This window comes from Ranitomeya imitator, chromosome 10 (assembly GCF_032444005.1).
Source record: "Ranitomeya imitator isolate aRanImi1 chromosome 10, aRanImi1.pri, whole genome shotgun sequence".
NCBI lineage: Eukaryota > Metazoa > Chordata > Amphibia > Anura > Dendrobatidae > Ranitomeya > Ranitomeya imitator.
Genome location: NC_091291.1, coordinates 118,647,261 through 118,674,544, shown reverse-complemented (window position 1 = coordinate 118,674,544; position 27,284 = coordinate 118,647,261). Strand labels below are relative to the sequence as shown.

The 27,284-nt window shown below is 43.1% G+C and overlaps 1 protein-coding gene across 1 annotated transcript in view; it reads left to right on the top strand.

Annotated features, from left to right (window-relative positions):
- The window catches only part of LOC138652098 (taste receptor type 1 member 3-like), a 38,140-nt gene that overhangs the window by 5,307 nt on the left and 5,549 nt on the right, over window positions 1-27,284 (top strand). Inside the window, exons 2-4 of the mRNA XM_069742834.1 lie at window positions 15,905-16,205; window positions 18,042-18,851; window positions 19,994-20,182. Of these exons, the coding sequence (XP_069598935.1) occupies window positions 15,905-16,205; window positions 18,042-18,851; window positions 19,994-20,182 (1,300 nt within the window). The remainder of the gene's footprint in view (window positions 1-15,904; window positions 16,206-18,041; window positions 18,852-19,993; window positions 20,183-27,284) is intronic.

Genomic DNA, 27,284 nt, shown 5'->3' with positions numbered 1-27,284 from the left:
ACAGTGGTTTACCCCCACATATGAGGTATCGACGTACTCAGGAGAAATTGCCCAACAAATTTTATGATCCATTTTATCCTACTGCCCATGTGAAAATGAAAAAATTGAGGCGAAAAGAATTTTTTTGTGAAAAAAAGTACTTTTTTATTTTTACAGATCAATTTGTGAAGCACCTGAGGGTTTAAAGTGCTCACTAGGCATCTAAATAAGTTCCTTGGGGGGTCTAGTTTCCAAAATGGGGTCACTTGTGGGGGAGCGCCAATGTTTAGGCACACAGGAGCTATCCAAACGCGACATGGTGTCCGCTAACGATGGAAATAATTTTTCATTCAAAAAGTCAAATGGCGCTCCTTCCCTTCCGAGCCTTACCATGTGCCCAAACAGTGGTTTACCCCCACATGTGAGGTATTGGTGTACTCAGGAGAAATTGCCAAACAAATTTTAGGATCCATTTTATCCTGTTGCCCATGTGAAAATGAAAAAATTGAGGCTAAAGAATTTTTTTGTGAAAAAAAAGTACTTTTTCATTTTTACGGATCAATTTGTGAAGCACTTGGGGGTTCAAAGTGCTCACTATGCATCTAGATAAGTTCCTTGGGGCGTCTAGTTTCCAAAATGGGGTCACTTGTGGGGGAGCTCCAATTTTTAGGCACACGGGGGCTCTCCAAACGTGACATGGTGTCCGCTAAAGAGTGGAGCCAATTTTTGATTCAAAAAGTCAAATGGCGCTCCTTCCCTTCCAAGCCCTGCCGTGCGCCCAAACAGTGGTTTACCCCCACATATGAGGTATCAGCGTACTCAGGACAAATTGGACAACAACTTTCGTGGTTCAGTTTCTCCTTTTACCATTGGGAAAATAAAAAAATTGTTGCTAAAAGATAATTTTTGTGACTAAAAAGTTAAATGTTCATTTTTTCCTTCCATGTTGCTTCTGCTGCTGTGAAGCACCTGAAGGGTTAATAAACTTCTTGAATGTGGTTTTGAGTACCTTGAGGGGTGCAGTTTTTAGAATGGTGTCACTTTTGTTTTTTTTTAGCCATATAGACCCCTCAAACTGACTTCAAATGTGAGGTGGTCCCTAAAAAAAATGGTTTTGTAAATTTCGTTGTAAAAATGAGAAATCGCTGGTCAAATTTTAACCCTTATAACTTCCTAACAAAAAAAAATTTTGTTTCCAAAATTGTGCTGATGTAAAGTAAACATGTGGGAAATGTTATTTATTAACTATTTTGTGTCACATATCTCTCTGGTTTAACAGAATAAAAATTCAAAATGTGAAAATTGCGAAATTTTCAAAATTTTCGCCAAATTTCCGTTTTTATCACAAATAAACGCAGAATTTATTGACCTAAATTTATCACTAACATGAAGCCCAATATGTCACGAAAAAACAATCTCAGAACCGCTAGGATCCGTTGAAGTGTTCCTGAGTTATTACCTCATAAAGGGACACTGGTCAGAATTGCAAAAAACGGCAAGGTCTTTAAGGTCAAAATAGGCTGGGTCATGAAGGGGTTAAATATGTATTAGTCTTATTCCTTCGAGTATTGTATAAGCTATAACAAAGATGCCCTGCGTCTGCCAGGTGAAGGTGTTGTGCCCTTAGGTGCTCTTTGCTCTGGTTCATAGTAAGGACAGGTGCACACGATTGTTTTCTCTCCATCCAAGAAAAACGGTCCGAGGTGGAGAGAAAAAAATAGATTCTCCACCCTCTCCATACTGTAAAGTCATGAAAATTGGACAGCACTTGTATGTCATCTGAGTGCAGTCCCATGTTTTTTCACTGACCCATAGACTTGCATTGCGGATTTTGTTCTGACTCTTGGATGAAAATTGGACATGTCTCTGATTTTTTTTCCTCGGTCCAAGGAATAAATTGGATATGTGCACAGTCCAATAGAATGCCCATAAAATTGGGAACACCCAGGCTAAATGAGAAGTATTTTTATTTGTATTCGTTTCAATATCAAACAGTGATTGCTCATAAGACACAGCAATGGCTAAAAACACAATGTGAACCGCTCTGTAGTCATGCCATAAGGTATAGGCAATGACAAACCACAACTAATTTCTCAGACTTAATGTTATACACACAGACTTAAAGCACACGTTTACAAGAAAGGTATATATACAGTGGGGCAAAAAAGTATTTAGTCAGTCAGCAATAGTGCAAGTTTCACCACTTAAAAAGATGAGAGGCGTCTGTAATTTACATCATAGGTAGACCTCAACTATGGGAGACAAACTGAGAAAAAAAAATCCAGAAAATCACATTGTCTGTTTTTTTAACATTTTATTTGCATATTATGGTGGTGGTGGAAAATAAGTATTTGGTCAGAAACAAAATTTCATCTCAATACTTTGTAATATATCCTTTGTTGGCAATGACAGAGGTCAAACGTTTTCTGTAAGTCTTCACAAGGTTGCCACACACTGTTGTTGGTATGTTGGCCCATTCCTCCATGCAGATCTCCTCTAGAGCAGTGATGTTTTTGGCTTTTCGCTTGGCAACACGGACTTTCAACTCCCTCCAAAGGTTTTCTATAGGGTTGAGATCTGGAGACTGGCTAGGCCACTCCAGGACCTTGAAATGCTTCTTACGAAGCCACTCCTTCGTTGCCCTGGCGGTGTGCTTTGGATCATTGTCATGTTGAAAGACCCAGCCACGTTTCATCTTCAATGCCCTTGCTGATAGAAGGAGGTTTGCACTCAAAATCTCACGATACATGGCCCCATTCATTCTTTCATGTACCCGGATCAGTCGTCCTGGCCCCTTTGCAGAGAAACAGCCCCAAAGCATGATGTTTCCACCACCATGCTTTACAGTAGGTATGGTGTTTGATGGATGCAACTCAGTATTCTTTTTCCTCCAAACACGACAAGTTGTGTTTCTACCAAACAGTTCCAGTTTGGTTTCATCAGACCATAGGACATTCTCCCCAAACTCCTCTGGATCATCCAAATGCTCTCTAGCAAACTTCAGACGGGCCCGGACATGTACTGGCTTAAGCAGTGGGACACGTCTGGCACTGCAGGATCTGAGTCCATGGTGGCGTAGTGTGTTACTTATGGTAGGCCTTGTTACATTGGTCCCAGCTCTCTGCAGTTCATTCACTAGGTCCCCCCGCGTGGTTCTGGGATTTTTTCTCACCGTTCTTGTGATCATTCTGACCCCACGGGGTGGGATTTTGCGTGGAGCCCCAGATCTAGGGAGATTATCAGTGGTCTTGTATGTCTTCCATTTTCTAATTATTGCTCCCACTGTTGATTTCTTCACTCCAAGCTGGTTGGCTATTGCAGATTCAGTCTTCCCAGCCTGGTGCAGGGCTACAATTTTGTTTCTGGTGTCCTTTGACAGCTCTTTGGTCTTCACTAGGGTTGAGCGAAACGGGTCGAACATTTTCAAAAGTCGCCGACTTTTGGCGAAGTCGAGTTTCATGAAACCCGATCCGACCCCTGTGCGTGGTCGGCCATGCGGTACGCGACTTTCGCGCCAAAGTCGCGTTTCAATGACGCGAAAAGCGCCATTTCTCAGCCAATGAAGGTAAACGCAGAGTGTGGGCAGCGTGATGACATAGGTCCTGGTCCCCACCATCTTAGAGAAGGGCATTGCAGTGATTGGCTTGCTGTCCGCGGCGTCACAGGGGCTATAAAGGGGAGTTCCCGCCGACCGCCATGTTACTGCTGCTGATCTGAGCTTAGGGAGAGGTTGCTGCCGCTTCGTCAGAAGCAGGGATAGCGTTAGGCAGGGTCCATTAACCACAAAACCGCTTGTGCTGTAGCGATTTCCACTGCCCAACACCACCCTCGGTGTGCAGGGACAGTGGAAGCTCCTTTTTTTTTTTTTTTCCTCAGCGCTGTAGCTCATTGGGCTGCCCTAGAAGGCTCCCTGATAGCTGCATTGCTGTGTGTACGCCGCTGTGCAAACCAACTGCTTTTTTCAAAGCACAAATCCTCTTGTTCCTTCCTTTCTGCACAGCTATCTTTTTTGTTTGTCCACACTTTTTATTTAATTTGTGCATCAGTCCACTCCTTATTGCTGCCTGCCATACCTGGCTGAGATTACTGCAGGGAGATAGTAATTGAAGGACAGTTCCTTTTTTTTTTTTTTTTTTTTTTGTGGGAGATTAAGATTGACATTTCTGCTAGAGTGCCATCCCTGTCTGTGTCATCTCTCACTCAGTGGGCCATAGAAAGCCTATTTATTTTTTTGCTTGATTTGGGTTCCAAAATCTACCAGAAAAAATCACAACATCAATCAGTGGGAGAAAAATATTGGCCTCAGGGCTTGTGTGCCACTCCATACTCCTGTGTGTGCCATCTCTCACTCAGTGGGCCATAGAAAGCCTATTAATTTTTTTGCTTGATTTGGGTTCTAAATTCTACCTGAAAAAATCAATAAATCAATCAGTGGGAGATTAATATTGGCCTTTGGGCTTGTGTGCCAGTCCTAAGCGTGCCATCTCTCTCTCTCAGATAGTGGGCCATAGAAAGCCTATTTTTTTATTATTTTATTGGGTTTATAAATTTTCCCTGGAAAAAAAAAAAAGTGGGAGATTAATATTGGCCTCTGGGCTTGTGTGCCAGTCCTGAGCGTGCCATCTCTCTCACAAATAGTGGGCCATAGAAAGCCTATTTATTTTTTTGGTTGATTTGGGTTCATAATTCTACCTGAAAAAATCAATCAATCAATCAGTGGGAGATTAATATTGGCCTTTGGGCTTGTGTGCCAGTCCTAAGCGTGCCATCTCTCTCTCTCAGATAGTGGGCCATAGAAAGCCTATTTATTATTATTTTTTTTATTGGGTTTATAAATTTTCCCTGGAAAAAAAAAAAAATGGGAGATTAATATTGGCCTCTGGGCTTGTGTGCCAGTCCTGAGCGTGCCATCTCTCTCACAAATAGTGGGCCATAGAAAGCCTATTAATTTTTTTGCTTGATTTGGGTTCCAAAATCTACCAAAAAAAATCACTAAATCAATCAGTGGGAGATTAATATTGGCCTCTGGGCTTGTGTGCCACTCCTGACTCCTGTGAGCGTCATCTGTCACTCAGTGGGCCCTAGAAAGCCTATTTTTTGTTTTATTTGTTTTCTAAATTCTCCCTGAAAAAATAATTTTATTTTCTTTGGTTTCTAAATTATTCCTGAAAAAAATCATTTTTTTTGTATTTTTTTTTCTCTAAAGTCTCCCTGAAAAAAAAAAAAAAAAAAAAAAAAATCTGTGGGAGATTCATATTGCCCCTTCTGCTTGTGTGCCAGTCTTGACTCCTGGGTGTGCCATCTCTCTCTCTCTCCCCAATTGTGGGCCATAGAAAGCCTATTAATTTTTTTGCTTGATTTGGGTTCCAAAATCTACCAAAAAAAATAACTAAATCAATCAGTGGGAGATTAATATTGGCCTCTGGGCTTGTGTGCCACTCCTGACTCCTGTGTGCGTCATCTGTCACTCAGTGGGCCCTAGAAAGCCTATTTTTTGTTTTATTTGTTTTCTAAATTCTCCCTGAAAAAATCATTTTATTTTCTTTGGTTTCTAAATTATTCCTGAAAAAAATCATTTTTTTTGTATTTTTTTTTCTCTAAAGTCTCCCTGAAAAAAAAAAAAAAAATCTGTGGGAGATTCATATTGCCCCTTCTGCTTGTGTGCCAGTCTTGACTCCTGGGTGTGCCATCTCTCTCTCTCTCCCCAATTGTGGGCCATAGAAAGCCTATAAATTTTTTTGCTTGATTTGGGTTCCAAAATCTACCAAAAAAAATAACTAAATCAATCAGTGGGAGATTAATATTGGCCTCTGGGCTTGTGTGCCACTCCTGACTCCTGTGTGCGTCATCTGTCACTCAGTGGGCCCTAGAAAGCCTATTTTTTGTTTTATTTGTTTTCTAAATTCTCCCTGAAACAATCATTTTATTTTCTTTGGTTTCTAAATTATTCCTGAAAAAAATCATTTTTTTGTATTTTTTTTTCTCTCAAGTCTCCCTGAAAAAAAAAAAAAAAAAAAAAATCTGTGGGAGATTCATATTGCCCCTTCTGCTTGTGTGCCAGTCTTGACTCCTGGGTGTGCCATCTCTCTCTCTCTCCCCAATTGTGGGCCATAGAAAGCCTATTAATTTTTTTGCTTGATTTGGGTTCCAAAATCTACCAAAAAAAATAACTAAATCAATCGGTGGGAGATTAATATTGGCCTCTGGGCTTGTGTGCCACTCCTGACTCCTGTGTGCGTCCTCTCTCACTCAGTGGGCCCTACAAAGCCTTTTTTTTTTTTTTCCTAAATTCTCCCTGAAACAATCATTTCATTTTATTTGTTTTATAAATTCTTCTGTAAAAAATAATTTTTTTTTAATTTTTTTTTTTCTGAAGTCTAACTTTAAAAAAAAACAAACACAAATCAGTGGGAGATAAATATTTACATTTGCGCTTCAGTGACAGTCCTGCGTGTGTGCCATCTCATTTGTTGCCAACAACAACAGAGTGTGTAACATTGTGGCTGATTTTCGTTGTGGTCTCACTCACCTGTAAAGGGGTAGCTAAATCATACTGAAGTTATAGCTCACCGTGTAAGTTGTGTGACAGCAACAAATACCGTTCGTTTGGTAACGTTTTTAAAACAATGAGGAAGTCTGGTGGAAGAGGTCGTGGCCGGGGGCGTTCATTGTCAGCTGGTAATGAGGGTAGTGGTAGTGGTGGAGCATCAGGTGGTCGTGGGAAAAAAAATATTGCACCTAAGTCTGGAGCTGTGGAGCCAGGTTCGTCGTCTGGCTACACAAGGCCTCGAACGCTCCCTTTTCTGGGATTAGGAAAACCGCTTTTAAAGCCGGAGCAGCAAGAGCAAGTTTTGGCTTATCTTGCTGACTCAGCCTCTAGCTCTTTTGCCTCCTCTCGTGAAACTGGTAAAAGTAAAAGCAGCGCATCGTTAGTGGATGTTCACGGTCAGGGACAAGTCGCTTCCTTGTCCTCTTCAGCAAAAACAACAACAGAGAAGAATGCAGCAGGCGACACAACGGGTTACTCCATGGAGCTCTTTACACATACCGTCCCTGGCTTAGAAAGTGAAGCAGTTAACAGTCCATGCCCATTACAAGTTGAATCTGACATGGAGTGCACTGACGCACAGCCACAGCCAGACTACTATGCTGGTCCTTTGACTCAGACCACAACATTGCCATCGCAGGGTGCTGATCAAGAATCAGACCCTGATGAGACTATGTTGCCCCATCACGAACGCTATACCACCGACCGACACGGTGACACAGACGAAGTTGCACACGAGCTACAAGAAGAGGTAATAGATGACCCAGTTCTTGACCCCGATTGGCAGCCATTGGGGGAACAGGGTGCAGGCGGCAGCAGTTCTGAAGCGGAGGAGGAGGGGCCGCAGCAGGCATCAACATCGCAACAGGTTCCATCTGCCGGGCCCGTATCTTGGCCAAAACGCGTGGCAAAGTCAAAACCTGTTGGAGGACAGCGTGGCCATCCGGTTAAAGCTCAGTCTGCAATGCCTGAAAAGGTATCCGATGCTAGAAAGAGTGCAGTCTGGCATTTTTTTAAACAACATCCAATTGATCAGCACAAAGTAATCTGTCAAAAATGTTCAACTACCTTAAGCAGAGGGCAGAATCTGAAAAGTCTCAATACAAGTTGCATGCATAGACATTTAACCACCATGCATTTGCAAGCTTGGACTAACTACCAAACGTCCCTTAAGGTTGTAGCACCCTCGGCCAATGAAGCTAGTCAGCAACGCAACATCCCTTCAGGCAGTGTAGGGCCACCATTTTCTGCACCACCTGCAGTATCTGTGCAGGTTTCTTTGCCAGGCCAAAGCAGTCAGGGTCAGGGAATCTCCAGTTTTGTAGTAGGAAACACTGCATCTAGGGCATCGGCGGCAACAATACCATCTCCCACCGTCTCTCAGTCTGCCATGTCCACCGGCACCCCCGCTAGTTCCACGATCTCCAGCTCTCCAGTCCAGCTCACCCTACATGAGACTATGGTTAGAAAAAGGAAGTACTTAGCCTCGCATCCGCGTACACAGGGTTTGAACGCACACATAGCTAGACTAATCTCGTTAGAGATGATGCCCTACCGGTTAGTTGAAAGCGAAGCTTTCAAAGACCTGATGGACTACGCTGTACCACGCTACGAGCTACCCAGTCGACACTTTTTTTCCAGAAAAGCCATCCCAGCCCTCCACCAGCATGTTAAAGAGCGCATCGTCCATGCACTCAGGCAATCTGTGAGCACAAAGGTGCACCTGACAACAGATGCATGGACCAGTAGGCATGGCCAGGGACGTTACGTGTCCATCACGGCACACTGGGTAAATGTGGTGGATTCAGGGTCCACAGGGGACAGCAAGTTTGGGACAGTTCTGCCTAGCCCACGGTCTAGGAAACAGTTGGCTGTAGCCGTTCGCACCCCCTCCTCCTCCTCCTCCTCCTCGTCCTCCTGCAGAAGCGAGAGCTCGTCCACAGACCGCAGTCGCACAACCACTCCATCCGCAGCTGCCACTGTTGCACACCAGGTCTCCCATTATGGGGCAGCTACTGGCAAACGTCAGCAGGCTGTATTGGCTATGAAGTGTTTGGGCGACAACAGACACACCGCGGAAGTTCTGTCCAAGTTCTTGCAGCAAGAAACGCAGTCGTGGCTGGGCACTGTAGATCTTGAGGCAGGCAAGGTAGTGAGTGATAACGGAAGGAATTTCATGGCTGCCATCTCCCTTTCCCAACTGAAACACATTCCTTGCCTGGCTCACACCTTAAACCTGGTGGTGCAGTGCTTCCTGAAAAGTTATCCGGGGTTATCCGACCTGCTCCTCAAAGTGCGTGGACTTTGCGCACATATCCGCCGTTCGCCTGTACACTCCAGCCGTATGCAAACCTATCAGCGTTCTTTGAACCTTCCCCAGCATCGCCTAATCATAGACATTGTTACAAGGTGGAACTCAACACTGCACATGCTTCAGAGACTGTGCGAACAAAGGCGGGCTGTTATGTTTTTGTGGGAGGATACACATACACGGGCAGGCAGTAGGATGGCAGACATGGAGTTGTCAGGTGTGCAGTGGTCGAAGATTCAAGACATGTGTCAAGTCCTTCAGTGTTTTGAGGAATGCACACGGCTGGTTAGTGCAGACAACGCCATAATAAGCATGAGCATCCCCCTAATGTGTCTGCTGATGCAAAGTTTGACGCACATAAAGGATCAGGCGTCTGCACCAGAGGAAGAGGAAAGCCTTGATGACAGTCAGCCATTGTCTGGTCAGGGCAGTGTACAGGACGAGGTAGCGGGCGAAGAGGAGGTGGAGGATGAGGAGGATGATGGGGATGAGTATATTTTTAATGAGGAAGCTTTCCCGGGGTCATTGGAAATTGGTGGCGTGGCAAGGCCGGGTTCTGGTTTTTTGAGGGACACAAGTGACGTAGATTTGCCTGCAACTGCCCCTCAACCAAGCACAACCGCAGATTTGACAACTGGAACTTTGGCCCACATGGCGGATTATGCCTTGCGTATCCTCAAAAGGGACACACGCATTACAAAAATGATGAACGATGACGATTACTGGTTGGCCTGCCTCCTTGATCCTCGCTATAAAGGCAAATTGCAAAATATTATGCCACATGAGAACTTGGAACTAATATTAGCAACAAAACAATCAACTCTTGTTGACCGTTTGCTTCTGGCATTCCCTGCACACAGCGCCCGTGATCGTTCTCACACGAGCTCCAGGGACCAGCAGACCAGAGGTGTTAGAGGGGCAGAAATCAGAAGTGGCGTTGGCCAGAGGGGTTTTCTGACCAGGTTGTGGAGTGATTTTGCTATGACCGCAGACAGGACAGGTACTGCAGCATCAATTCAAAGTGACAGGAGACAACATTTGTCCAGTATGGTTATAAACTATTTTTCATCCCTTATCGACGTTCTCCCTCAACCGTCATTCCCATTTGATTACTGGGCATCCAAATTAGACACCTGGCCAGAATTGGCAGAATATGCATTGCAGGAGCTTGCTTGCCCGGCAGCTAGTGTCCTATCAGAAAGAGTATTCAGTGCTGCAGGTTCAATACTAACTGAAAAAAGGACTCGTCTGGCTACCCAAAATGTAGATGATCTAACCTTCATTAAAATGAACCACAACTGGATTTCGAAATCTTTTGCCCCACCTTGCCCGGCTGACACCTAACTTTCCTATGAAAAGGTCTTGCCTGTGGACTCTTCTGAATGACTTTTCCAATCTCGTAATTTTCTGCACCTGATTGTCCAGCATACGACATGTTTACTCCTAACAAAATGGCCAAACTCCCCACACGGGGCCGTGGTATCGCCACTTTGCGCCAGCACCCGTGAGAGTGCTGTTTGTCTGAAGAGGTGGGTGTGCCCGCTTTTGGTCGACGGCACTGCCACTGGGTCCCTCATAGTACAATAAAGTGTCTCTGGCGGTGGTGGTGCGCACCCAACGTCAGACACACCATTGTAATATGAGGGGCCCTGGGCCTGTACCGCCGGCCACAAGACAGTTCCCCCCCCCCAGCTCAAACAGTGCTCTACCACTAGCAAAATTATCTCTCACAGCTTCACCAATGTTTAGTCTATGCGCTGACATCCTTCAATGCCTGGCACTGACAATACCATTGTTTTGACATTTTTGTTATGTTAGGCCTTCGAAGCCTGTCTGCGGTCCGTTCTTTCTACAACTACTACACTGACCAGGCCACTGCTGGCCGTGTTCCCCTGGAACCAATTTAAACTTGCCTACAGCCAGCCCAATTTTGTTATGTTAGGCCTTCTTAGCCTGTCTGCCGTCACTCCTTCCACTAGACTTCCACTGACCAGACCACTGTTGCCCGTGTACCCCTGGAACCAATTTTAAATTGCCAACAGCCAAATGTTATTATGTTAGGCCTTTGATGCCTGTCTGCCATCACTCCTTCCACTAGACTTCCACTGACCAGACCACTGTTGCCCGTGTACCCCTGGAACCAATTTTAAATTGCCAACAGCCCAATGTTATGATGTTAGGCCTTTGATGCCTGTCTGCCGTCACTCCTTCCACTAGGCCTCCACTGACCTGTCTACTGCTGCCCGTGTTCCCCTGGAACCAATTTTAAATTGCCTACAGCCAGCCCATTTTATTATGTTAGGCCTTTGATGCCTGTCTGCCGTCACTCCTTCCACTAGGCCTCCACTTACCTGTCTACTGCTGCCCGTGTTCCCCTGGAGCCAATTTTAAATTGCCTACAGGCAGCCCAATTTATTATGTTAGGGCTTCGAAGCCTGTCTGCGGTCCCTCCTTCCACTAGGCCTCCACTGACCTGTCTACTGCTGCCCGTGTTCCCCTGGAACCAATTTTAAACTGCCTACAGGCAGCCCAATTTATTATGTTAGGGCTTCGAAGCCTGTCTGCGGTCCCTCCTTCCACTAGGCCTACACTGACCTGTCTACTGCTGCCCGTGTACCCCTTGAACCAACATCATAAAATAAAAAAAAAAGTATTTTGCTTATAAAAAAGAAAATACTGGTGAGATATCAAATGCAGACATTTTAACATTAAAAACAAACACACAACTAAAATCTGGTACAGTACTAAAAATGGCCACCAGCTACAATTACTTTATCCTGCAAGTATTTAACTGAAAGGTTTTTTAAATTGAAAACACAGATATGGCATCCACCGAGTGTTGTCCTGTCGCGTCTTCTTTATATTATTGCCGAGAAGATGCAAAACAATGAAAATAATAAAATCATTAATTACCAAAATAATAGAGAAAGTCAACACCACATTGCAAATAAACATTCATTCCAAATAAAGAAGCAGGGCGCGTCCGAGGGTGAGTATATACCTAATAAGAATATAATCACCCTCGGACGCGCAATGCTTATTTCCAACAGCCTTCCTTCCTAAGAATCAGCCCTTCCGTGGTGTAGAGAGAGGGTTTGTTACACTCCAAGGTGTTCCCCAGGTTGCCTTTCCTGAGCTTCGATCTTCCGGCTCTCGTTTAGTAGTTGTTGGAAACTACGCTGCATTAGGCCTTCAAATTGGGTATGGGGTGTAGAGAGAGGGTGTGTTACACTCCAAGGTGTTCCCCAGGTTGCCTTTCGTGAGCTTCGATCTTCCGGCTCTCGTTTAGCAGTTCTTGGAAACTACACTGCATTAGGCCTTCAAATTGGGTATGGGGTGTAGAGAGAGGGTGTGTTACACTCCAAGGTGTTCCCCAGGTTGCCTTTCCTGAGCTTCGATCTTCCGGCTCTCGTTTAGTAGTTCTTGGAAACTACACTGCATTAGGCCTACAAATTGGGTATGGGGTGGAGAGAGATGGTGTGTTACACTCCAAGGTGTTCCCCAGGTTTCCTTGCCATTGCTTCGGTCTTCCGACTCTCGTTTAGTAGTTGTAGAAAAGTACACTGCATTAGGCCTACAAAATGGGTATGGGGTGGAGAGAGATGGTGTGTTACACTCCAAGGTGTTCCCCAGGTTGCCTTTCCTGAGCTTCTATCTTCAGGCTCTCATTAAATTGTGGTTAAATGGAACAACTGCATTTGGCGTACTAGTTGGTTTGGGGCCTACTATCGGTGTCTGCCACTCCTTGCTGTTCTCCTGGTTTCCTGTCCTGAAATTCCATTTTCAGGCTCTCGTTAAGTAGTTGTTAATGTTAGACTGCATTTGGCCTACTAGTTGGGTTGGGGCCTACTATCGGTGTCTGCCACTCCTTGCTGTTCTCCTCCACTGAACAAAGCTGTGCCGCCTGTTTACTACGGTTGCCAATTTTGAACTGCATTTCGACTACTTACTGATTTGGCCCTACTCTCTGTGTCAGCCTCTCATTCCAGTTGTCCTCCACTGCAATGCCCCCTGGTTATTCCTGTGTTACCAATTTTGAACTGCATTTAGCCCACTTTATTCTTTGGGCCTATATCTGTGTTTCCTCCTCATCCTGCCCATTGCCCAGCCAGTGATAGATGAGTCTGCTGGTACATTGACCCATAACGCAACATTCCCCGTGCATGCTACACAACAACATTGTGACCCTGCTGAAAGTCAGGTTGCTCTTCCCGCATACCATACCACCTTACACGGGGACAAAGAGGAAGGTGCAGATGAAAGTGCAGGTTCCTTCATCAGGTGGGGGGAGGAATACTAGTTGGCGACGTCACTGGCACAGGGCCTCTCATAGTACGCAAAAGTGTTGCTGCCGGTGGGAGGCGCCCCCGCTGTGCAAACACACCGCTGTACTTTGAGGGGCCCTGTGCCAGTGCCAATGCCAACGAGTGGGCCCCCCCTGCTTGCTCAGGTTCACAGCACTTGCAAAGTTGAAATACTTACCTCTCCCTGCTCCACTGCCGTGACGTGGTCCAGATTTCCTGGGCCCACTAATTACTTGAACCAGCCCTACCCACCACAACTTTAGCCAAATGACCCCCAATTTCAAATGCCTTCCAATTATTATAAGGTAAATTACGCTTGACAAGCTTCATTAAGAAGAATGGATGGTTTTGACATTAAAATGGGCACTCTAGGTGTTTTCCTGGCCCCCACTCACTGCCGACTATGCTGCCCCATTGACTTGCATTGGGTTTCGTGTTTCGGTCGATCCCGACTTTTCGCCATAATCGGCCGATTTCACTCGACCCGACTTTTGAGATAGTCGGGTTTCGCGAAACCCGGCTCGACTCTAAAAAGGTCAAGGTCGCTCAACTCTAGTCTTCACCATAGTGGAGTTTGGAGTCAGACTGTTTGAGGGTGTGCACAGGTGTCTTTTTATACTGATAACAAGTTTAAACAGGTGCCATTACTACAGGTAATGAGTGGAGGAAAGAGGAGACTCTTAAAGAAGAAGTTACAGGTCTGTGAGAGCCAGAAATCTTGATTGTTTGTTTCTGACCAAATACTTATTTTCCACCATAATATGCAAATAAAATGTTAAAAAAACAGACAATGTGATTTTCTGGATTTTTTTTTCTCAGTTTGTCTCCCATAGTTGAGGTCTACCTATGATGTAAATTACAGACGCCTCTCATCTTTTTAAGTGGTGGAACTTGCACTATTGCTGACTGACTAAATACTTTTTTGCCCCACTGTATATATATATATATATTTATATATATATATATATAGACACTGCACATGTGTGTACATAAATAGTGAACCAATTCACAGTACCATTGACAACGCTTGTCTTGATGAGACAACCTACATATTCAACTAATATAAGGAGTCAGAAGTCCACTTCTAATTTTGGATTGGAAGGCACAATTGCTTTGAGGGAAAATCACTCGTTTTGTATTATTAATTATACATTGTATAATTGCATCAAGTTTTTTGGATTTCACTGTCTGTCACCTTCCCTTTTTTTTATTTTACTCACTTTACTTACATCAGCATGTTATAAATAAATTCTCTTTATAGAGGTTGTCCCAAGTCATCATCTACTCACAGGAGTGGTGGTGTCATTGCTCCATTCAAATAGGTCACTTCAAAGCCCTAATCTCACGATGAGTGTGGGGTCCCAATGAGAAATAGGGGATAATTTACTAAATTGGGACAACTGCTAGGCTATGCACTACGGCGCAGATTTGCCATCACAACAGTAATCTGCAGCTGAGTCTCGAAACTCCAAAGTCCATGAAATCCACACCAAAATTCTGATTAAATCCAGGGCATGTGAACGTGGCCCAAATAACATCCACAGCTGTATTTCCCGTGATGTGCCAACAGTGGGCAGAGGTAAAGCAGATAAAGACGAGCAAATTGATATGATCCGAATCAAATTGGTGTTGAATTTTTAGAAATTTGTTGAACCTGTCGAAATCAACTAATCTATGATTTGATTTGTGCAAGATGTAAAAAAGTTCAGCCACCATTTTACACATTGCAAAAGATTAGATTAGCCAAAAAAGGCTCTCATGACCTAATGTATAGCTGGGCGGAATTCCCCACAATGCCATAGAGCTATTCCATCACATGGTATAGCGCAAGCAATTTAGGAGAATTATTATAGCCAGTATAAAAGCAGAGGCAAGTAATGCAGCAGCTATTTTTAGATGAATCTGGACAGTGAGAAGACGTCACAGCTTATCAACAGAGATTGGGAAAGAAAGCTATAAAACACTGAATAAACATTACATATAGTGTGTGACAACACAGCAGTCAGCACTCATTTACCCATAGTCGTATTTGTTAAAGTCACTTTGACATTATTGGAAAAGGATTGGATACAGTCCTAAGAGACCTCAGAGGGTTAGGCTGGGTTCACATTGCGTTAACAGCAGCCCGTTCAACACATATGTTAATGGAGTGCTGTTAACGCAAGTGCTGGTATGGCAGCGCGCTAGCGCAGATAGAGCATCTGCTAGCTCTATCTGCGCTAGCGGTGACGGACCCGGAAACGCTGCAGCCCGCATCTCAGGGTCCGTCACTCAATGACGGCACATCGCTAGCGCACGCCCATTGTGGGCGTGCGCTAGTGATGCGACCGCCATTGGATTCAATGGCGGCGTTAACGCACTACGTTACCCCGCGTTATGCCGCGGTGTAACGTAGTCCGTCTAACGGACGGGTTCAACGCAATGTGAACCCAGCCTTATAAATGTCTTTTCAGGTCAACTGGAAAAACATACTATAGTTTGCAATTTCCAATTTGGAAAGATTCGCTCATCTCTACAGGATGCTCTTCACTGTTCCTTCTATTGTGTCCTCCTAAATAGTACAAATAGAACTGGCAAATTTCAAAAGCTATATTTTGGGTGGGGGATCGAACATCAGACAAGGGCAACATCTTCTGATTTCCTTGTCTATTTATAACACTTTACCACCATCATTATCTACCATTTAGGATGCATTTCAACAATTGTTGTGGACACTGTGAAGAACAAGTCAGATTATAGTAATATCGTGTCTCTTTTTTACAGCTTTAACGCCCATGAGTTCATGGCACTTCTTGCCATGAAGTTTACTATAGATGAAATTAACAACAGCAGCTTGATCCTGCCCAACGTCAGCCTGGGCTATGAAATTTATGACACCTGTAATGATGTAGAAATCATCCAACGGGCAGCGTTTCGGTTTCTCACTGAAAGAAATGAGTCTGAGATCAAGGTCCTCTGCAATTACACTGATTACAAGACAAAAATCGTGGCTGTGGTCGGACCATCCACATCAGACATGGTTGTTGCTACTGGAAAGTTGTTCAGCTTCTTCTACTTACCCCAGGTAGGCACACATTTACTTTTATCTTTATGTGCTTTTTTTTTTTAATAATTATAATGTGGTTCATTGGGAGTTGTCAACTCACAATACATTTCTGGTAGAAGGTGTGGTAGATCGGCTCACTCGGCTGCTCGCAGAGATAGACAAAGGAACGTTTGTAGTCTTCTACTGGTTTATTTAAAATGTAAGGCATAAACCAGTGCAAAGTTCAGTAAAAATAAACACGACCTTTCTGGCATAACGGGAAAATAAAAAATAACATATCACAGTCCATGTGGCTTTGGGGAGCCGCCCACCCAGCGTAAACAAGGTTCAGCTCCCTTTCCCATAAACTCCGCTCTGGTGCTCCAGGCACACCGAACCCTCAATGGATTCAGAAGGCTGACTATTTACCTTCTAAACCACACTCTGGGGTGAGGATATGATGAACAGCCTCCAATCCACTCTACAGCTGTTCACTAAACCTAGCCCTTAACATGGCCGATTAACCCATCTCAGCACTCAATGTGCTGCAGTATTTTACTAGGTGCATATCACTGAAGCTAATAATCTCAGTGATACATATTTCCCCCCCAGTACTTTGTCATAAAAGTATATAGGGTTTGCATCATGAGTTTGTTGAGGGATACTAGAGCTATTGACCTTAAGGGGGTTGTCCCACTAGCAACGTTAATTTTAATCAATAGATCTTGGAATAATAATAATTTCCACAACTGGATGTGTGTAAATAAAATGTTCCTGTGGTGAGATAATCTTATAAATGTGCCCCTGCTGTGTCCTGTGTAATGGTAGTGTGTGACCGTACAGGGACATGGTCTGATCATACCACAGCTCCTGGGCAGAGGAGGAAGCAAAAGAGTATACAGACAGGACAGCACAGGATCACAAATATTTCTTTATTTGAGGTAAAACTTTTTTTTTTTTTAAACAGGCAGGGAAATTCTTTACCTCACATGAAAAAATCAGCTGTAATCTTGTGCTGTCCTGTCTGTATACTCTTTTGCTTCCTCCCCTGCCCAGGAGATGTGGTATGATCAGACCATGTTCCTCCACGGTCAGACAAGACCATTACACATAGCAGAGGGAACTGTAGGGTCAACTCTACAATGATGGCTGTAACCCCAGAGCAAAAAGTGTCAAAATAAAGGGATTGGACCTCTTCTCTTCAAGGGCACGACTACAGATGCTTAGATCACGATGTGCCTGTATACACCCTTATGTTTTTCTTTTTTTTTTTTTTTATCAAAAATTGGGTTCTGAGATCTCGGGTAAGACATCCCAATTAATCCTAATTTGCTGTTGACTTTGGAGCCAGTTCGCCACTATGGTTTATTTCTTATGGTATACATCACCAATAACCTATTAGAAGGCTCAATAGACTGAATAGAGGATGCAGTAGACGCTCTACTAACAATGCAATAATGATGTGAAATAATAAAGACGCAATTTTTTTATAAGCCTGCATGAAAGGTGTCCTAAGTCATTAGAACCGCCTCTGGATCTGGTAAATTATAGCCAAGCAGGAAATGTAAGCATCATGTTCATTTTCGGCACCACAATATTAGTTACGTTCAACTGTTTTTGTCTCTGAACCAGTTTAGCTGTAGACATCTGTCTGGGATGGTTTAGTGAGTCCTGCATTGAGCAGGGGGTTGGATACGATGACCCTGGAGGTCCCGTCCAACTCTAACATTCTAGGATTCTATGAATGCGAGCAGGTTAAAATCAATCTAAATTTCCAATCTTTTCAGTGCAGATATCATAATTAGCTGGTACAAAAGCAATTAACTTTGATCGTGTTCTCATACTTCCATGCCTTTAATTTTTTCCTATTTTCAGATCAGCTATTGGGTTACCAGTGACAGGTTTTCAGACAAGAATAGATTTCCATCCTTCATGCGCACTATTCCTAGTGAAGGAACACTAGTGCAAGGAATGGTGAAGCTCCTTAAGGAATTCCAATGGAACTGGATCTCGGTGATCGCGAGCAGGAATGAATATGGAGAATACGGACTCTTCCAGTTGACATCCGCAGTTTCCCAAAGCGGCATCTGCATTGCTTATCAAGCCTTCTTACCAAAAAATATTAGTGACCCTAACGTCAACACGTCTGTGCAAAAAATACTAACCGATATCCAGAAGACTGGAGTCAATGTCACCATTGTTTTCTCCAGTCTATCGGAAGCTCAAGCTTTTCTCAAAGTGGTCATCAAAACTCGGGTCAAAATGGTCTGGATTGCAAGTCCAACGTGGTCTCAAGATGTAACTATCCAGCAAATGTCCGGAATCCAATCCATTGGGACAGTTATTGGGTTCACTGAAAAAACTAAGGTGATATCTGGATTTCAGGACTATGTATGCAAGATATTATACCAGATAGAACAGGAAAGGGGTCTTCTCCTTAATGTCAGTTCTGCAAATGGAGACATCACCCGGTATGTATCCGAGACCTGGGACCTGCAAGAACAGTGCCAGTCATGTAGCATGCTGACCCCCGAGAACATAACAATGCTACAAGACCCGGTGGTGCCCAGGCTAGCCTACCAAGTCCATACTGCTGTATACTTCATAGCTCAAGCTATCCACAATCGCATCCATGCTCCAAGGTATGCCCAGCAATATGATGAGTCCAACATATTTCCGTGGCAAGTAAGTACTAGCTTAATTAAGAAAGTAAACCGTCACAAAGTGCTCCATGACCTTTAGTAATTAGCGTCAATGCCTCCAAAATTTATCAACATCTGACTATTTTTGTGTAGCATTAATATATCGGATTAAGATCTATCAACAATGCCCTAGCGATGGAGACCACTCGTTATCTGTAGACCAACTAGGGAAAACTTTACTATGACCACCTGTAGGCAAAGTAACGTCATGGATATATGAAGAATATGGGTTTTTGTTATTATCTAAACTTCTCACATGTATTTTCCTCCCATCCTTGTTCTCCCTATCCACAGTGATTGTTAAAGGGCTTTTTCACTACACTCATATTGATGACCTATTTCCCAGAAATTGATTGATTCAATGTCTGTAATGGGCCACGTAGCACAATAACCATTAAAGACCACGTTTTACAATTAATTTTCATTAGCAGGTAACCATGAAAATAAGCTGTTCACATTGCCCTATTGCTAGGACCTCTAGTGATCAGCTGCATGATATTGGAGAACCTAGTAGTAAGTGTTACATTTCCCTGCAGCAAACCCAGAGGGCAAATAGAGTATTACATGGGTCTTCCAGAGTATAACATACTTTTTACAACCAGCTCTTTGTTCTGGCTAATTGATAAAGATCCCGAATGAAGGAATCATCTCTATTAAAGGGGTTTTCCAGAACGTCTATATTGTCGACCGATACTAAGGATAGATCATCAATATCAGATTTGTAGGGTGCGACGCCCAGTATCATCACCGAGCAGCTGTTTACAGCCAAGATATAAGCAGTATACACTATAGTATCCATTCTTGGGTACTGCACTGAAGTGAATGGGTTACTGAGCTGCATTACCATAGAATGTCCACAACAGTGTTCTGGTTCTGTGTCCCTTCGGCTGCAATGGAACCAGCAAGCAGCTGCTCGGTGGGATTCAGGGTGTTGGACCCCTGCCAATCTGATATCGATTACCTATCATATAGATAGGCCATCAGTATATACATCCTGGACAGTTCCTTCAACAATCCCAATTGAGTTATTGATAAATTAATTAATAATTTATATTTTAACAGATCATTATATTATTCTGCATCTTTTCTTACAGTGGTAGAAAACTTTTTTTTTTTTCTTTAAAGCTTCTTCAAGAGCTGAAATATGGGAACATCACAGTCGACAATATCACTCTAGACAGCTACGGTAACCCAAATATCGGCTATGATATCCTCACCTGGACGTTTAATAGGAAGAGCCCGTTCTTGAAAATAGGATCGTTTCAGGAGCAGCTGACATTGAAAAGATATCAGATCACATGGCACGATTCCAAGGTAATAAGGAAAAGTTTAACTAAACTTTTTTATATATAATTTTATCCGGAATGGAAAGTTATTAAACTTTTCAGATCATTTTATTAGAGAATTTGTCTTCATTCCTGTAAAAAAAATTGAATGTAAGTGACTTCTAAACCCATGGCTTTTCTCCAGGCTATTTTAGCTTGCCTCGTTATTAGAACACTAGATGGTGGCCCGATTCTAACACATCGAGTATTCTAGAATATGTATGACAAAACTTGTTCAGTAAACGTAAACGTAGCATATAACAGCCCATGTAGCATATAGCACAGCCAATGTTGCATATAGCACAGCCCACATAGCATATAGCACAGCCACGTAGTATATAACACAGCCACATAGCATATAGCACAGCCACATAGCATATAACATCCCACGCAGTATATAGCACAGCCACATAGTATATAACACAGCCACGTAGTATATAACACAGGCCACATAGCATATAACACAGCTCACATAGTATATAACACAGCCACGTAGTATATAGCACAGCCACGTAGTATATAGCACAGCCACATAGCATATAGCACAGCCATGCAGCATATAACAGCCCACGTAGTATATAGCACAGCCATGTAGCATATAACACAACCACATAGCATATAGCACAGCCATGCAGCATATAACAGCCCACGTAGTATATAGCACAGCCACGTAGTATATAACACAGCCATGTAGTATATAACACAGGCCACATAGCAAATAACACAGCCCACATAGTATATAGCACAGCCACGTAGTATATAACACAGCTACGTAGTATATAGCACAGCCACGTAACCTATAACACAACCACATAGCATATAGCACAGCCATGTAGCATATAACAGCCCACGTAGTATATAACACAGCCCACATAGCATATAACAGCCCACGTAGTATATAGCACAGCCACGTAGCATATAGCACAGCCACATAGCATATAACAGCCCACGCAGTATATAGCACAGCCACGTAGCATATAACACAGCCCACATAGCATATAGCATAGCCACATAGCATATAGCACAGCCATGTAGTATCTAACACAGCCCACGTAGTATGCAACACAGCCCACGAAGTATATAGTACAGTCCATGTAGTATATAGCATAATCCACGTAGTATATTGTACAGTCGATGAAGTATATAGTACAGTCCACGTAGTATATAACACAGCCATGTAGTATACAGCACAGTCCACATAGTATATAGCACAATCCACATAGTATATAGTACAGTCCATGTAGTATATAACACAGCCCACGTAGTATATAGTGCAGCTCACATAGTGTATAACACAGCCCACGTAGTATATAGCACAGTGCACGTAGTATATAGTACAGTCCACATAGTATATAACACAGCCCACATAATATATATAGCACAGTCCATGTAGTATATGGCACAATCCACGTAGTATATAGCACAGTGCATATAGTATATAGCACAGCCACGTAGTATATAGCACAGCCACATAGTATATAGCACAGGCACAGCCCACGTAGTGTCTAGCACAGCTACGTAGTATATAGCACAGGAACAGCCCACGTAGTGAATAGCACAGCCATGTAGTATATAGCAGCCACGTAGTATATAGCACAGCCATGGAGCATATAACACAGCCCACGTAGTATATAGCTCAGCCCACGTAGTATATAGCAGTGTGGGCACCATATCCCTGTTAAAAAAATAATTAAAATAAAAAATAGTTACTATATATGCTCACCTTCTGGCGGCCCCCGGATCCAGCCCAGGAGTTAGCGATGCTCTCGCCAGGTCCGTTCCCAGTGATGCTTTGCGGCAATAACGCGTGATGACGTAGTGGTCTCGCGTGATCCTATGTCATCTGGGGTCATTTCGCAAAGCATTACTGGGAACGGAGCGGCCGAGAGCATCGCGAGGATGGGGAAGGCTTCGGGGGCCGCCGGAAGGTGAGAATAGCACGATTTTTTATTTTTTTTATTATTTTTAACATTATATCTTTTTACTATTGATGCTGCATAGGCAGCATCAATAGTAAAGCCTGTCGCTGATTGGTCGCGGCCGGCCAGGCGCGACCGATCAGCGACGCAGGATTTCCGTTACAGACAAACAGACGGAAATGGACCTTAGACAATTATATATATATATATAGATCTGGACAAAAGTGTTAGAACAAAATTAAAATTAATTACTCTTCACGTAAGTAAACTAATGTTAACTATATATCAGAACCTTGAAGAAGGCAGAGTCTTAAAGGGAATCTGTCAGCAGCTTTTACTCTCCATCTCAGAGCAGGATAATATATGGGAAGAGATTCTGATTCCACTGATATATCACTTACTGGGCTTCTTGCTGTAGTTTTGATAAAATCCTTGTTTTCTCTGCCGCAGATCTAGCAGTTCTATGAATGCTGAGCTCTATATAACCACTGATTGACAGCTTCCTGTGTACACTTTGCCAATCAGTGCTGAGGGGCGTGGTTATACAGAGTTCATGAATATGGAGGACTACACGGCAGCAGGTTTACTAGTCCTCTAGCGATAATCTCCTGCTGATAAAAGTTATTTTATCAAAACTACAGTAAGCAGCCCAGTAGGTGACACATCACTGGAATCAGGGGCTTTATATCTACACTAAGCTGCTGAAAGATTAGGTGGCAAAAAAATCTGAAGACGGATTCCCTTTAAAAGCAGAATTTTACCAATAATGTATACTTGTCTAAACAACATGTCTGATACATGATCCCAGTGACAAAAATGTGTAAATATTACTTATGATTTTATAAAAACCACAAGGGGGAGCTATTTTGTTAGATTTCAAGACTAAATAATGGCCTCAGTATAGAATAGGTAATAATTATTCTGACATCTGCTCGCTCGTAGTCCATGTTGACCTGGTCCTGCTGCCGCAATCTGCCTGAAATGAGTTTTTATATGGAATTAGATAGTCTCTTAATACAAAGAATAATCAAAATTAGTGGCGATCTTATTCAGATCTTATTCATAATTTGGATATGCAATTGTTAGAAAAAAAAAAATCAAATTTTCACTGAGACAACCTACTTCTCTTCGTAATCGATACCCCATCAAAATTCTCCTTTGGCCTCAGGGCTGGCGGCAGGATTGTGCGGGTCCTTGGGTCCTTCTTCGCTTTCAAATTTTCCCTCTCGACTTCAAGGAGTTATAACTTTTTCTTTCTTTTTTTTTTGTAGCATGAGCTGCAGGTTTTATCGTTATCATTTTGGGGTCCAAATGACTTTCTAATCTCCTGTTCATTTTTTTTAGGGTAGGCAATGTGACCAAGACTAAAAGTTCTACCATTTTGATTTTTTTTTTTTTCGTTTTGGCATTCACCATATGGGATAAGTATAATGATATTTTACTAGTTTAGATACACATGAGGCAATACCAAATATGTTTTTTTTTTACATTATAATAAATTTTACCTATATAAATATTTTTTTTTATATATATTTTGATCTGTCTTTTGTATATACTATACATCTGCTACAAATATTTACCAAAATAAAAATATTTAAACATTGAATAAAATGACAAAGATAAATGTATAAAAAATGAATAAAAAAGAAATAAAAATATATATAGATGTATATATATATTATTATTTTTTTATATACAGTGGGGCAAAAAAGTATTTAGTCAGTCAGCAATAGTGCAAGTTCCACCACTTAAAAAGATGAGAGGCGTCTGAAATTTACATCATAGGTAGACCTCAACTATGGGAGACAAACTGAGAAAAAAAATCGAGAAAATCACATTGTCTGTTTTTTTAACATTTTATTTGCATATTATGGTGGAAAATAAGTATTTGGTCAGAAACAAAATTTCATCTCAATACTTTGTAATATATCCTTTGTTGGCAATGACAGAGGTCAAACGTTTTCTGTAAGTCTTCACAAGGTTGCCACACACTGTTGTTGGTATGTTGGCCCATTCCTCCATGCAGATCTCCTCTAGAGCAGTGATGTTTTTGGCTTTTCGCTTGGCAACACGGACTTTCAACTCCCTCCAAAGGTTTTCTATAGGGTTGAGATCTGGAGACTGGCTAGGCCACTCCAGGACCTTGAAATGCTTCTTACGAAGCCACTCCTTCGTTGCCATGGCGGTGTGCTTTGGATCATTGTCATGTTGAAAGACCCAGCCACGTTTCATCTTCAATGCCCTTGCTGATGGAAGGAGGTTTGCACTCAAAATCTCACGATACATGGCCCCATTCATTCTTTCATGTACCCGGATCAGTCGTCCTGGCCCCTTTGCAGAGAAAATGTCCCAAAGCATGATGTTTCCACCACCATGCTTTACAGTAGGTATGGTGTTTGATGGATGCAACTCAGTATTCTTTTTCCTCCAAACACAACAAGTTGTGTTTCTACCAAACAGTTCCAGTTTGGTTTCATCAGACCATAGGACATTCTCCCAAAACTCCTCTGGATCATCCAAATGCTCTCTAGCAAACTTCAGACGGGCCCGGACATGTACTGGCTTAAGCAGTGGGACACGTCTGGCACTGCAGGATCTGAGTCCATGGTGGCGTAGTGTGTTACTTATGGTAGGCCTTGTTACATTGGTCCCAGCTCTCTGCAGTTCATTCACTAGGTCCCCCCGCGTGGTTCTGGGATTTTTGCTCACCGTTCTTGTGATCATTCTGACCCCACGGGTGTTATGATCTGGTAATTCAGTACCACAATGGACATAGAAGTCAGAGCACATACAGTGACCTGACAATAACCCAAAAATAAAGAACGAGCTCTGAGACGTGGAAACTCTGCTGACCGCAATCCCTAATCCTCTCCAAACACACTAGAGGCAGCCGTGGATTGCGCCTAACGCTCCCTATGCAACTCGGCACAGCCTGAGAAACTAACTAGCCTGAAGATAGAAAATAAGCCTACCTTGCCTCAGAGAAATACCCCAAAGGAAAAGGCAGCCCCCCACATATAATGACTGTGAGTTAAGATGAAAAGATAAACGTAGAGATGAAATAGATTTAGCAAAGTGAGGCCCGACTTTCTGAACAGAGCGAGGATAGGAAAGGTAACTTTGCGGTCAACACAAAACCCTACAAACAACCACGCAAAGGGGGCAAAAAGACCCTCCGTACCGAACTAACGGCACGGAGGTACACCCTCTGCGTCCCAGAGCTTCCAGCAAGCAAGAAAAAACAAATAAGCAATGCTGGACAGAAAAAACAGCAAACAAAATAGCAAAAGCGGAACTTAGCTATGCAGAGCAGCAGGCCACAGGAACGATCCAGGAGGAGACAGGTCCAATACTAGAACATTGACTGGAAGCCAGGATCAAAGCACTAGGTGGAGTTAAATAGAGCAGCACCTAACGACTTCACCACATCACCTGAGGAAGGAAACTCAGAAGCCGCAGTACCACTCTCCTCCACCAACGGAAGCTCACAGAGAGAATCAGCCGAAGTACCACTTGTGACCACAGGAGGGAGCTCTGCCACAGAATTCATAACAACGGGGTGGGATTTTGCGTGGAGCCCCAGATCTAGGGAGATTACCAGTGGTCTTGTATGTCTTCCATTTTCTAATTATTGCTCCCACTGTTGATTTCTTCACTCCAAGCTGGTTGGCTATTGCAGATTCAGTCTTCCCAGCCGGGTGCAGGGCTACAATTTTGTTTCTGGTGTCCTTTGACAGCTCTTTGGTCTTCACCATAGTGGAGTTTGGAGTCAGACTGTTTGAGGGTGTGCACAGGTGTCTTTTTATACTGATAACAAGTTTAAACAGGTGCCATTACTACAGGTAATGAGTGGAGGAAAGAGGAGACTCTTAAAGAAGAAGTTACAGGTCTGTGAGAGCCAGAAATCTTGATTGTTTGTTTCTGACCAAATACTTATTTTCCACCATAATATGCAAAAAAAAAATGATAAAAAAACAGACAATGTGATTTTCTGGATTTTTTTTTCTCAGTTTGTCTCCCATAGTTGAGGTCTACCTATGATGTAAATTACAGATGCCTCTCATCTTTTTAAGTGGTGGAACTTGCACTATTGCTGACTGACTAAATACTTTTTTGCTCCACTGTATATATTTGTTTAATATATTTTTATTAGTCCCTCTAGAGGATTTAAATATGAGAAATCTTGTACAATACATTGAAACATTGTAATATTGCATATATTGTAAAATGACCTTTCTCTTATGAAGCTCAGCTATACCTTTCTTCTGGTGGGCACTTAATGCCCACTGGGCCCTGCCAAGTGAACACGGGCTCTAACCTGTTGAGCTCCCTTGCAGGAGTGCCACAAGCTGTAAATACAAACACAATGCATTGGCAATCTGCGGGTAGTTGGCTTTATGCTCTATGGCTGACAAGTCCATTTTGCAAGTAGCCCCAGGGTCTGAGGTTAAACTGCAACTGAGCCAGCAAAGCAACAGGTGAAGGAGTCAGCCAAGGTTCTGACGCATCACTATAGAGCCAGAAGGGTAAGCTGCCGAAGCACCCAAAGGCAAGTATGGCCCGAAAGGAGTGTGGCCTTGCACTCTGTCATTGCAATAAAAAGATTAGGACTTGATTGGCGGAAGATTGCCTGTTTACAGCGCTCTACAACGAGTAGGCAATTTAAGAGCCACCTATTTATCTAAACTCTACCTCTTTAATTGGTCCTCCAAAAAAGATGTTAAATATGTGGAGTAGTACCCATGGTTCTGAAAGACTGATTGTTCTACCGTTAACGTTCTTCAGACTGCTGAATAATTGATTATGACTAATTGCATGGATGGACATGTTAAAGCACCACTCCAGTGTTTTTTTTTTTACTCCACCACTGGAGTGGTGCTTAAAATGTAAGTCCCCTGTCTAATACTCACCTTTCGCTGTTTATGCCGCCGCTACTATCGGTCTCTCGTGAAAAGTGAGTTCCAGTTCACGGTTCCAGGGTTTCATGGAGCGGCGCAGAGGTCACTTTGAGAGCCTTGTTCTGGCCTTGTTCTGGCGCTCATAGACTTGCATTGCGCTCTTGTGGCGCAGCTTCTGACTTCTGGCCAGTCAGAAGCTGTGTTCACAAAATGGTGCGGCACTGAAAAAACTGTGAAGATGATGAAGGGTCAGTATATGACCGGGGCAGGGGAC